Source organism: Sebastes umbrosus, chromosome 19 (genome assembly GCF_015220745.1).
Source record: "Sebastes umbrosus isolate fSebUmb1 chromosome 19, fSebUmb1.pri, whole genome shotgun sequence".
Classification (NCBI taxonomy): domain Eukaryota; kingdom Metazoa; phylum Chordata; class Actinopteri; order Perciformes; family Sebastidae; genus Sebastes; species Sebastes umbrosus.
In genome coordinates, this window is record NC_051287.1 from 9,324,155 (window position 1) to 9,338,418 (window position 14,264).

At 40.7% G+C, this 14,264-nt stretch overlaps 1 protein-coding gene across 3 annotated transcripts in view; it reads left to right on the top strand.

Annotated features, from left to right (window-relative positions):
- si:ch211-196i2.1 (collagen alpha-1(I) chain) overlaps nt 1-14,264 on the top strand; it is a 99,836-nt gene that overhangs the window by 26,859 nt on the left and 58,713 nt on the right. For all 3 annotated transcript variants that reach the window (XM_037753741.1, XM_037753739.1, XM_037753740.1), the window contains 5 exons: nt 2,247-2,394; nt 2,509-2,667; nt 4,533-4,725; nt 8,970-9,104; nt 9,508-9,588. In XM_037753741.1, the coding sequence (XP_037609669.1) occupies nt 2,247-2,394; nt 2,509-2,667; nt 4,533-4,725; nt 8,970-9,104; nt 9,508-9,588 (716 nt within the window). The remainder of the gene's footprint in view (nt 1-2,246; nt 2,395-2,508; nt 2,668-4,532; nt 4,726-8,969; nt 9,105-9,507; nt 9,589-14,264) is intronic.

The following is a 14,264-nucleotide window of genomic DNA, read 5'->3' on the forward strand; positions in this document are numbered from 1 at the left end:
TGCTGCTCATGTAGATCAATCTAACGTGAACCATCTTTAGTTAAATGGATCTTTTTCTCTGTCATGTTACTGAAATGCACCTTCTCTGTTAGCCTAATTAGTCTCAGCACGGCCTCTCACATAATGACATTGACATTTCAGTTGGTAGTGATCTCAGTCATTTCCCAGGTTAAAGTGTGATCACCATCATTACACAACAATACCAGTCTTTGAGTTGTGACTCACTTCCTCCAAATATGATGAAAAGCTGTATGCATAATCCTCAGGAGGAGTTGTTAAAGCTTAGAGTTAATCAGCAAACCCACCTGTGGACAGGACATGACGAATAGCACTTTACCTGCCCACACGGAGTAAAAATAAAAGACTCTCCTATAACTTGCTTCTAATGACACGACAAAAGCCAGTGGGCGAGCAGTACAACAATGTTTGACACTGTAGGGCACCAAAGGGGAAAAAAAATCTTTAAATAGGATGGAATTTGTAGCAGCCGTCTGCAGCTTTTAAAGGCAATGGTCCCGTAAGTGGTTTTCCGCTTTTTGAATGCCGTCAGTGGTCTGTTCGCAGCATGTTAAGGTTTTTTCCTAAGTGCCAACAGAAGAATGATTTTGTTTGGTTGCTGCAGATGGTTGCCGTCTGTGCTCCCTAATCTTGAAACGGTGCAGAACAAACACGGAGTGACCAAAAGTATGTGGATACCCGGACATTATATCCCCCTAACAGCCTCTATTTTTCTGGAAAGGCTTTCCACAAGATTTTGAAACTTGGCTGCAGGGATTTGCTCCCATATAGACAAGAGCATTAGGCTGGATTCACACCACATCAAACGTCCTCCCGTTCATTTGAATGTGGGTAGTGCGTTTAGGCTGTGGCGGTGGGGACCGCAGGGGATGCCGAAAAAGAAATACAGCCTTGTGGTGAAAGATTAAAAGACTTCTGCAGAAAGAACCCAAAGTCACTCTGCAGTGGCCAATCACGAAATCATGACACCCAGACGAACCTTGTTTACTATGTAGCACAGTCATTCCCAAAGACTGGGTTGGGATTCTAGGGAGATTTTATTAGGGTCGCCAAATAAAATTGCAGAATTTCTTCCAATTTCTTCTTTTATTCAACAGTTTTATCTGCAGTACACCTTTGAGCCACACGTGGGAGCCTAAATGTTCGTATTGTTGTGGTAATTGTAGCCTACTTGAAAGGCTAACGTAACATTCGGTTTGTTTTACTGATGAGAGGAAAAGCACAAAAAAGCCTCTTGACTCCGCCTAAATGCATTTATTTGGTGTGATTTATAAAGTATTTAACATGTGTATATGTTTTCAATAAGGCATGCATAAAATGAAGTTGTGATTTATCAAATTTATATCTCTTTGAAATGGTTTACACATTCAAGATAATATAAGGTAATGTAAGAAAGGCAGTAAAAATGGTCAGGAACCTTCATTTATGCACAAATTGTGAACTTGGTCGCGATGGTTTGTCATTTTTAAAAAATTGGGTCCCCAAAAAACTCTAAATGGGACCATAATTTACTAAAACTAACTGAAACTAGCGATTGAGGCTATAAACTCATGTTTACAATGTTTACTGAGGTATTAAATCAAGTGAGAAGTAGGGTCATTTTCTCAAAGACTTTTATACAATCTGACTTATTTTTGCAACCAAGAGGAGTCGCCCCCTGCTGGCTATTAGAAAGAATGCAAGTTTAAGGCACTTCAGCATTGGCTTCACTTTTCAGACCGCCTGAGTTGCTCACTGGTTCCAGTTCACTCCCAAATGTGCTGGATGGGGTTGAGCCTGGCTTTGTGTACAGAAGCATTGTCATGTTGAAACAGGAAAGGGTCTTCCCCAAACTGCTGCCACAATGCTGGAGGCACGCTGGAGCATTGAAGTTTCCCTTCATTAGGGCCTATCCTAGGGCTGGGCAATAAATCGAAAAGTTACAGAAACCCTTCATTATGACTCTGATGAAGCCGCTATAACATTACTTAGATAGATGAAAGATTAAGTCATCTTTACTTAACTCCCTCTCTGTCTGCTGCTGTCTCGCATACATTTTTGCAGGTACATTTTACATGAACTCCCACATGTAAAGAGACATTTTGTAGCACACATTAATCAATATGCTCTGGGTAAAACTGAGGGTTGACATATATAATGCATTCTGCTCTAATATTTTAGCACAAATAGCTTAATCTAGTAGCAGAAATAGCTTAATCTGTGTTTTCTCCTGAACTGTCTCACTACAGATGAGGTGAATATTCTGCAGGAGCTTTCTCTTCTGGTGTCAAACAGCAGTAACGCCTCAATGACTGTGGATGACAGCAGGTGTCAAGTCCTGCAGGTGGGACAGTATTCCACCTTGACTCTTCCTATTCAGCATCTCCTCACTGACGGGTAAAGTCTCCATCTCCATATGTTAACTCTTTATCAATAGATTTTGGTCACTGGTTATATATCCTTTATGTTTTTTTCAGTAGCTAAATGGTGTGTTTCTATGTTTGTGTTTAGGTTTGCAGATGAGTTCAGTTTATTGGTGCAGCTGCAGAGTCCTCAGACAGATGAACGCAGTGTCTTCACCATGCTCAGCCCCGACAGCCACATCATGCTGCAGCTTCGGATCAGCGCTTACGCTATCATCTTCATAGGAACACAGCAGCGACACTATGAGTGAGCCCACTTCTTGTTTTGTTTTTTTCCTTTCTAGAGGCAAATTAATACAATTTGTGTGCAAGTTATGTATGCATGGAGTGTTGTAACAGCTTCTTTTGTTCATGATAATTGGTTCAAATTGCTCAAAATCTACCAGTGAGACGAACAGGTACATGCTTTCAACTTTTAATGCATTACCCATTATCCAAAAAAAAACCAGATGTCAGAAGGTGATTACAACATCCATCTCAGGTAATTGAGGACCACTTATGCCCATTCCTGCTTCTTGGCTGAAGTGTATGTAAATATGTCTGTAAGACGGAGGAAAGCTCTGTGGAAGTGCATTTGTTTGCAGCATGTGTACATTCGTTTGAAATGATTTATTAGACGTCTCTTGGCAGGTTTCTCGTCTTCATGAACTACAGAGCTCGAAGCAATTCATCACTGCAAGACAGCAGACAGATCTGGGCCAAAAGATAGACATGCATAGATACTATACTTATCTTGTACTGTTGGCATATGGTTGATTTTATTTTTACCTTGTTCTTATTTTAAAGCAGCATGTCTGGTGGCCACCACCTACAAGGTTTGGTTGGGTCTAGAGTCCAGCTTGACCTCTAGAGGACTCCTCTGATTTTACACATCAAAGTCTGTTTCCAGGTGTTTGGGAGTACTATTGCATATGTACAAAAAGGTTGTATGAAGCCTCTTGTGGCTTCACAAAGTCTGATAAATAAAAAACAAAATCTGATTATCAACGAACTGAAGACTTTTGAAAATGAAAAAAAAAATCTGGGGAACCATTGGGAAGATTATAAAGAAGTGAGTTTACCAGACCTTTGTTGCCCGCTCCTCATCTCTGCTTGAGGCTACTGGTTTGAGGCTAGATTACACACCTGAATCTCAGACTGAACTGTCAGCAGAAGAGTTGCATTATGGGTAATGTAGGCACTAGATTTTGACTAGGAAGAAGAATGTGAATGAAAAAGACCATATCTGTTCTGCTGCATTGATTTTTGATGTTAAAAAAACTGGTGCAACAATATTGTAGGAGTGCAATGCTAAATTAGTGGAGTACACGTTTAACAATACATGATGACTATTTGTAATGTTTCTCGCAATGACACACCCACATATCGCCAACTCTTCAGGTGTACAACATATTTTCAAACAGTCTCTGATAAAGACATTGCACACTACCTGTCCAGCACCAACACATTTAGCGATTCGCTGGTGAAGAGAGTTAAACATTCAGCAGCTAAAGAGCCAGGATGTCTTCTCAGGAGCTGGTGGAGGCCAAAACAGAGCTAAAAGGAGAGTGAATATTTATATATCATTTAATAATAATCAAGTGGACACAAACACAACTCCAATGGGATGATAATGCTGCTCTGTGTCTGCTGTATGTTTAAATAAGCAACTGTTAGCGAAGTGTTTGTCAGCTTGTTGTGGAATTCTTCTGCATCCTAACTAACACAAAAAAAATCCAAATCCATTAATGGAGCTGTAATGTTGTTAAAGAGTTTCTGCCTTTAAAAAAAAGATATGAGTATTACATGCATACATAAATGTATTTCTTCCATACACACCAGCACCCCTGGAGCTGTCAAGGATGTAGCACTAAAATCATTTAGTTTAGACAGTCTCTTGACCTGCTGCCCAAACCGGACTATTCAGTAAAGGAAGGTTTTCAAAAGTTAAGGGAAGAGAAATAAATAAGGTTTTTACTGGGTTTTTTTTACTGCAATCTGTATTTTAACAGTTTAAAGGCCCAAGTCTGATTTAAACTTATCTCCTAAATTAATTCATGCAGTCATTTTATCTCAACACACACAAAACCAAATACATGTGATTACATAACGACCCATGTGTCTCTCCGTCAGGTTCCCGGTCAGCGGTCTGTCTGATGGAAAGTGGCACCATGTGGCCGTCAGTGTGTCTGCCAAGCGGCTGGCGCTGTATGTGGACTGCTCTCTGCTGGAGAGTGTGGACTGGGTGTACCACGGCATGGGGATCAGCACTGACGGGCTGCTCATGGTTGGAGGCATCATCGAGGGCTTTGAGACTCCATTTGAAGTAAGGGGGCTTCTATCCAGTGCAACATTTGTTTTCTTTTTCTTATTTCCCCAGTGATCGTAAACAACACAAAAGCAACCCCGCCTATAATCATCAAGCCCACACCCTGTAACCTATTCTGTTAGTCTTCCCTTTTCTTTGTAAACATTTTAAAGATGCCCAGAAGCTGCGTTCATTAAGTTTTATTCTACCAACCTCAGGTCAAACTCTCAACTGATTTGACAATGAACTTCATGGTGTCTGAATGGCCCTTGTCAGATTTTATAATCTCTTATTTTAGAATTTTGGAATGCTTCTCCTTATTGCATGTGTGTTTAACAACGCATATTATTATGACCAGATGGTTGACCAATAGCCAGATGATATTTAAAACAACTGTTGCTGGATAATAAGCCACATGTGTATAGTCCAGTTCATTTGAATTGAGGCCGAAAAGGCATGCTCATCCTTGCGGCACACACACACACACACACACACACACACACACACACACACACACTCACAGGAAAGAACACACAAGTAGATATTTGGGCCCCGTGGCCCTATCCCACCCCATTCCCTTTTCATCACAGACACAAATCCGTGTAGCCCATAATGCTTAGAAACCATGTGTTTGTTTTTATAAAGTATGCATAGAAATCCCTGAATCAGCTCTAACCACAACCTCACTTACCTCCCAAGCGCCAGTGTTAAATAAAATTACAGAGGAAAACACTGATGAGTGTTTGGACAGAAGATGAGTTCAGCATCCTCAACCCCCCTCCCTGTTCTCCAAACCTGTATGTCTTTGAACTATGGGAGGAAACCCACAAGGAGAACATGTAAACTTTCCATTTTTGCTCACAATTTCAAATGCTTTTGCATGTATTTTTTTAGCCCATTCCAGGCACCTATTGGCTTTTATTCATTTCTGTATTGTATGAAAGTCTGTTAGTAGACTCTTGAAACATACCTGAGTTGTGTAATCTGTCACATAGAACACAGAATCTGCATTAATTCTTGTCAAGGTTACATTATTGTGGTGTGGTAATGCAGTTTAAAGCTATCAGTGTTGCCGACTTGGCGACTTTCATTGGGAGATAGTCGGCAACACTGTGCTGGGTTTTTCAGTTGGATATTTTTTTTGAATCTAGCGTACTCTTGCTCTTGCTTTTCAAGATTACCGACCCTAGCTTTAAGTGCAGATACATTTATAAAGCTTGCAATGCATTACTTTGTAAGGTACTTTAACCTCTTAAGCCCGATGGACCCGGTTGAAACGGGTCGTACCCTGTGGCGTAGTTAGCTTTCAGAATCTGTAAACCGAGTGTATGTAGTCCAAACCATGCCTTATTACCAAGTATTTTAACAATAAGGTCGTACAGAAATAAACTTCGTAATTATAAGAACAAACTGTGATCAAAAGATCTGTGATAATTATCTCATAAGTCTACAATATACAACATGCTTTGTATCGTTGGAAACTACAAATTCTGAGCTTTCCAATGCACCTAAAACGCACCTCGAATCACCGACACAGCGGGAGAAACGGAGCCGTCAAACTTCACATTTTACAGTCACACTCTGCTCACACTGACACAAATCTGTGTTCTTGTCAAAATATGTCACCAAAGCTATTTTCGCCCAAAACGGCAGTCACATGCGTTTGTATAGTCAAAATGGTGCTGACAGGAAGTCCTGGTCATTCTCGATTTCATCTTAAGGGCAGAAACTGAAACTCTTTTGTTAAAGACTGATTTTGAAGGCCCATAATGCACCTGGCTTTGTGTGGTGGACATGCTTTCCCAGTTACAACAAGCCTGAGGACCAGAACTGTGACTGTATCACAATGGGGGTGAGGAGAGGGGCTTTGTAGAGGCGGCATCTGGATTTGTTCTTAGCAGCAGATAAAATGGATTCTCCGTTGGCTCGTTTCCCCTGGTATCAGCTTTTTACTGAGCTCCAAGGACGGAGCACTTCCACACTCAGAGGTGGTGACAGTCGTGTCTCTGGACAATCTTTTGTGTTTGGTAACGCTAAACCACACATCACTGTACTCTGCTTTTACCTATAACTCTTACTGTCATCCAGTCCACTGCAGCACGACCGGGACACAGTCTGCTTCATTTTAATGGATTCGTTTTAAGACCAAAGTAGGATATAAATATGAATCTGATTACCATAGTTAAATACAGGTTGTATGCTATGGGCATCTGTGTTTGGTTTTTAGACAAGTCTATTACATAACTCTAACTCATGATCAATCACCTCTTAAATTAGTAGACATTCTTTTCCAAATGAAAATATGCAGCAGATGTCTGTGTTTAGCAGACATGTGTGTAGTTTGATCCCTATCTATTTTTAGGGTATTTCTGGCAGTGCCAGACGAAGGGTTTACTGCACAAAACGTGAAACATTATCTTTCTATATACCATTGAATAAAAAAAACAATACTTCTCAGATGTAGTTCCTTGAAACATGTATGTCTCTTTCCACTTGTCTCTGGATTTGATTTGAGATCAGAAGATCAAACGGTTTGTTAAAAAGAGTTTACATTTTTCCCTAATGGGTCTTATTTGTGCATATTACCAAAGATGTTCTCCTAAGTGGGCGTGGTGATGGCATCTTCGATATTTACACCACTAACAGCCATATTTAGCGTTACGAAAATGAGTTAGCTTGGGCGTTCGCAAATGTTAGTTGCCAGATCTTGCAAGAATATGATGCTGAGACAAAGAAAGGTCTTGAACAAAGTTAATGTTTGCCTGATTTGTCTGTCTGAAAAATTACATTTTAGTGTCAGAATGTTCGGAAGATATGTGGCTTGTGAAAAATGGGTCCGATATTTACTTTGAAGACTATGGGGCGAAAGAATCAGTCATAATCTATGTTCACATTCACAAGTTAATAGACTCAGGACCTGCCACTTGTCTCCTAACGGGGCGAGAAAGTGGCAAAACCCACGTGACACAGACACAAGAAACTGACTCTCATTGCACCGTCTCCTTTCTGAACTGTCTCTGATATTACCTGTATGATATGATATGATATGATAAATGCACCAGCTGTCTTGAATTTGGCAAAATCCGAAATGCATTTAAATGTTAGATCTAATTGATTTGAAATCCCTGTGTGGTTTCACAAAGAAATTCATTCATTTTGCACACACACACACACACACACACACACACATACACACACGCACACACACACACAGACACACACACACACAGACATTCTCTCATCCACTGTAACGCTCTTATAAACACAGCCTGAGGACGGAGGTTTTTAAATGTCTCCTGATGCTTTATTTGTCATGTCTGGCCTGATGTCAGAGTCACTGGTAAAGGAACCCTGGGAACTGCAGTGAAATACATGACCTTCAGTAACCTTGTGTGTGTGTATGTTTAGGCTTGTCCCCCCTCCATTCGGTGTATATATTCTGTGCATGCATGGAAAGTTACACAGTGCATATACTGTACAGAGTATGTACTGTATGAATATGTCGACTGCAAGACACAGATCATACCTGACAGCCTTGTCTCTAAAGGATGATTCTGATTCAGTCTGTTTACATTTGAACATATTAAGAGAGACTTGGAACGAGGATTGCAGCGGTTTGGTGTGTAAAATGTCTATAGTGAAAAATGTCCATCTCAATTTCCCCAAAAAACTAGCAAAGATTCACATTTGAGAGGATGAAGCCAGAGAATTATAGGCATTTTTATGCCTCCGCACCGGCGATAACCGTAGCCGGAGGCATTATTTTTTCAGGTTGTCCATCCATCCATTAGTCAGACCACCCCATTCACATCAAGGCGATTTCTCAGAAAGGCCTGTAGGGAATTTGGCACAAACCTCCACTTCTACTCAAGGATAAACTGATTAAAATTTGGTGATCAAAGGTCAAGGTCACTGTGACCTTAATATCGTTACCTAAATACCTAAATATTGTTTCTTATTTAGATGTTGAAATCACCAAAACCATGCTTACTGTCATTTCCCAAATACTGGGATATACTGTAAGTAAGTTAATTGATCTTTTGTAATCTGATGTAGAGCCAGATGTTCAGGTTGTACAAATGTCTCGGCTTCTGGTGAAGTGACCTGCAATCTCCCAAATGTAACTGTACATCATTTTCTACAAGAAGGTTATCTGCGTTTTCACACTGTGCTCTTGACCACTCCCATTTAATGTTTTTATTATTGTTATTATTTTATTATTTATAGTGTTTTATATCTATTTAATATTTCCGTCTATGCAGGGTCATCTCCGACAGCTGAGCTTCCTGATGGGTGACCCAGACGCCGCCCAGCAGCACTGCAGCCACCACCCGCCCCGCTGTGGTGAGACCGCCCCCAAGCCTCCTCGCTCCCCACGCACCAACAACGCCCTGGAGGTGAGGAACGATGAATGGAAAAGAAAGAAAAAAGAGATCAGGAAAATCCATGTCACTTTCCCAAGTGAAATGATCTCTTAGAGTTGTTCCTTTGACTTATATAAGCAGCACGGCTCTGACATGTCACCGAGGTGTTTCATGTGAAGCCAGGTGCCTATTTAAGGCCTCAGCCCAGACATCCAGACTCCTGCACTTAATACTTTGACAGCAGAACCTGTTATACACTATGAAGCATGATAAAGATCATCAGAGGATTTGAAATAAAAACTGCACTGACTCCTGTGGTTTTGATCCAGTCTGGTGAACTTAACAACTCTAGGCGTTTGGTTGATCATCGGTTTAGCGCTGAACTGTTTTTATTTGTGGTTTTTAAATTTAGATATTGTCCTCTGTTTCCACGCAGAATGTACTGCTGTCCTCAAATGACCTGGAGGACCTGCTGGGGGATCCCAAGGACGAGTCATTTTTTAGCTTTGGCAGAACTGTGAGTAGGATATTTTGGTGCCTCTAATGCTCTTTAAAGCTTTGCTGAAAATTCCCTGTGCACTTAGGTGTTAAAAACAAACAAAAAAAACACACGCAGTTGCCTGGTTTCACAGCTGCCTCCCGGAGTTGTAGTTAGAGAGTGTGGGCAGCTGACCAGTCGTCATGGTGATTAGATCCAGCTGTGGACAGGCAGGCAGCTACAGTTGTGTATATATACCAACCACTGGTCTGGTTTCACTGGCTTCATTTTTTTCTCATCGGTTTTTGTCTGTAAAACCACAAGTCCAGTGTCTGCCATTAATTAACTCTGCGGTGCAGAGCCTCAGGCGTCAGAGGCACCAGCCAGCCGTCCCACCTCTTGTCCTTGGCTGACTGGTCAACTCTGCATTTGTGTGTATATGTTTGCCTGACCTATCTGTCCTCTGGTCCATCAGTCTGTCTGCTTACTGGTCTTTGTTGTGGCCAGCAAAAGGGTTCAGTGGGTGCTGAAGCTAAACGTCTGTTTTGGTTCATTACAGAGAGGGCCCATTTCTTATGGTTTTTATAAAAGATAATAAAAAATTAGGAAATATATTGGTTGATGTTTTGAATATTAAAACAATGGGTAAAAAAATCTGAAAACCAATAATGGATTTGAACTCAACCACTGAGTAATGTAATGTAATGTTTTGGTTCAGTTATTCACGGTGTATGGTCAGCCGTTCATCTGTATTTTCTCCCCGTTTCTTCTCTCCATGTTCCAGAACCAGAGGTTTTCTGAGCTGTATTCTCTGCCAGAAACCCTACTGTAATCTGCAGTGCTCGACAGAAAACTGATCAACAACTATTTTGATAATCGAAAAATCATTTTAGTCATTTTTAAAGCAAAATTGTCAAACATTTGCTGGTACCAGCTTCTTAAATGTGAAGATTTCCTTTGCCATATATGTTCGTAAATGGAATATTCTTTTGGACTGTTGGACATTTGAAGCTGTCTCGTCACAATGTGGACATATTTTGATATTTTTTGACACCTTGTAGACTCAGCGAATAATCGACTGAAGGAGAAAATAATCGTCACATTAATGGATAATAAAAATAATTATTAGTTGCAGCCCTGATCAGTATAAAGCTTAAACAGAAACACACTGCAAGTGGTGAGCTGGGTGGAGCTTCCTATTCCCTTTCTATGGAAAGTGATGAATCCCTTGGATAGCCAGTGGTGAGAGACGGATAAATACTACGAATGGAGAAGATCAAATTAATGAACTGAGACCTACCACAGAAGAAATGTGCAGGGTAACCCATTGGTTACAACTTCAGATTGATCCCTCAATGTTAAACATTCCTCCCCAAAACGCCGTCTGAAAAGGAAATGTATCGTATTAATGAAGGAATGATAACATTTCATTCAATGTTTAAAACTTGCGTTGTTAATAATAAATATTTGTGAAAGTGATTAGTACATCTAAATCCACAATAAGCTGGTGTGTACATTCAGAAATCTGTTTTGTTATGACTACAAACACTGTAGTTTAATCTCTCAGACCAAACAAAATACAGTTCCTGAAATACATACGGCACATTTGTTTACACTGGCACTTAGAGAATAAACGGTGTTTCTTGAATCCGCACATGTTTGAAATGGAAACAAAGCAAAGGCCGTGCGCTTGGAAAAACGAAGGAAAAGCAAAGCTGGGTTGCATTTACATTTTCATGTCTATGCAAAACATCTGAAATAATCAGCGAGGATCTGGTTCTCTTTATAGTTTACAGTAGTGTCTTGAGTGTAGAACAGAGCAGACCAGCATGCCATCCCGTGCCAGCTCCACCAGGCACAGGCTTCTCCATCAGGATGGCATTGGGGTGCCTTTGGGATGATGTAGATGACAAAGACCTCTCCTGCTGTTTTCAGTTGTAGAGACTGTTTGCAGGAACAACTGCACCAGATCTGTCTTAATAGTTACTGAAATCTCCTTCAGCTGGCTGCATTTCTTTCTCATTATCTGTCTCTCTCCTTTCATCTGTTTTTGTTTTTCTGTGTTTTATTGTGTCTGAATCTGTCTCCTCTGGCTCTATGTCTGTCTCTGTCTCTTTGTGCATCCATGTCACTATGTCCCTTTGTCTTTTTCTCTGTCCCTTCTAGTGCTAATTCCGTTAACGGAGACTAACTAAACTGACTAAATATGTTCGTCAACAAGCTTTTTTTCCCATGACTAAGATGTGGTGATGACGAGATGGCACCATATTTTTTTAATTTTATTTTCGTTGACTTTTTCTTTTTTTTTCAATGCAGCAGTTCTATGTGCTGCGAGCGCCAGTTTGGTATCCTGTGCTGCGTACGTCATATCAGGACTGACCGGCAGCATCTATCGTATTGGCAAACCTTCTGTTGCTGCCGTTACACAGGTTAGACCAGCCCACTGTGACCCCCTTGTGCTGGGGTTTGCGCTGGCTGAATTTGCGTTGCTACAGACGCTAACTGAAGGTCCATCTTCGGACCCGCCATTGGAAAAATAAGACCGACTGAAATATTCAATATACTCTGATGACTAAAAAAGACTAAAATGCTAACAGTTTTCATTGACTAAAGCCCTGTTTCCACCACAGGAACTTTCCCCAGGAACTATCCCCAGGAACTGAGAAACTTTTGAGGAACTCATTGTGTTTCAACCGCAAATATTCATTGTTTCCAGCTTCTGAAATGTGAATGTCTGTTGCAATTTATATCTTAGTAAAGTGAATATCTTTGGGTTTTGGACATCTGGTCGGACAAAACAAGCAATTCGAAGACAGTCACCTTGGCAAATTGGCATTTTCTGACATTTTATAGACAAAACGAGTAATTCATCAGTAAAACACCAGTCAATAGGTCAAAATAAACGTTCGTTGCAGCTTATCGTATAGGAAACCGTGTATGAGCGAGTGATTATGGACACAGTCCATGTTTCTCTGCAGCCTGTTTCTCATTAAATCCACCCAGACCAGACCTGTGGCGGCACAGCCGTCATGTCTCTGGCTCTCCTCAGAATCTGCACATTTGAAAGAAAAGAAATAAAACAAGGCTCCTACATTAGCAAGATCTATTTCTCTTTCGCTAAGGTCTGCTGCTGTCGCCTTTGAGGCGTAACATTTCTGACTGCGGGGCCACGTTGTTGGGGTTTCCTGACTTTGATGCATGTCCTGTCTGGGGGCCACTGCCTCCCCTGACAGGTGCTCTCTTTAGAGACATGGCACTCGCCCAGTTAATCTACGGCTCCTCCAATGTGCACTAAGATGTTAAACACTCCCGGAGGTCAGGGACCTTAGCTAAACATGTAATTCCAAAACCAGAGCTAGGAGCTTCAGCGTATGTTGATGGCTTTGAACCCTCATAATTGACTGTATTAGTCACAATTACTTTCTTTTGTGAATTCTAGTACTTACTTGTACCTTTTTAAGATATTTATCAAGATAAACAACAAACATTTATTACTTGCATCTTCCCAAATGTAAAAATGTGCTGCTTTTCTTTGATTTATATCATTGTAAATCACTTTTGGTCGGAAAAAAAGGAATAATATAAAGACATCATCATTTTATAAACTAGACAATTAATCAGTTCATTAGAAAAATAATAAACTAGACTAGACTGCTCGACCGTGATCAGCATGTTTGCTCTTGATCATAAAGTTTCCTCTTAAATGTTGTCAATAGAAATGTGGATTTTCTTGCATATACAGTATGTGTCAGAAAGACAGGGAGAGATGGAGCATGACAGAGCTTGTGTTTGATTGTTTTTTCACCACACGAGTGAATTCAGTGTGTCTTATTAATAGTTATAACACCGCTTACACTTGATCCCTAAAGCTGCATCTGTCAGAGAGATAGGGAGAGGCAGACACACACACACACACACACGCCTGTGGTCATAATATTCCCTGTTTCATATCCTATCACAACCAAGTGTTTCCACTTGGATCTCCAGAGAGGCCTCTTTCATAAAACTTGTCAAACAATGGCTTTTTACTGGCAAGCTGAGACAAAAACAAAGAGGTGGAAAAAATGATCCATCATTTTTGACACTTCTCCAATCCACCAGGGTCCATGTAGTGTACTATGTAAAGTCTGGCAAGAGTTGCTTATTAAATGACTTTGCCCTAGGTGGAGTTTTCATGTCCTAGCAAAGCTTAAGTGTTGGATAAAGGTTGAGTATTGTTTGACCTATTTTTAAGGCTGCTAATTAACAAAATACCCATTACCCACAACTGAAGCGTTCATTATACTAAACAGACAACATTCCTCTTGATTTTCAACTTAAAGCTGCATTGGCTTAGTCACACATGGTGCAAACACACCTCTACTTCAGCTTCATTTGGAGTCGTGTTTCTGCCCACCTGGCAAATGCAGGTCCAATATTGTAGCTCTGTTTTGGTCCATAAACTTCAAAGGGAAGTGTCTGGCTTGTAAGCTGCTAAATGCTTCACTATGTTGACATTACAGGTAGTGTACAGTGGGTTTATCAGGGAATATTTGCTGAAAACAGCTGGCTGCTGCTGCTGCTGGGAAACTACGCTGCTGAGAGCAGAGAGAGTGAATCAAAACGGTAAAACAATAAGCTCTAAAGATGCTGAGAGGAGCCGCAGAGTTGGTTGTTTCAAGGTGTTTGGAGTTGTGTTTGCGTCCACCTGATGAATGTTAAGTCTAATATTCATT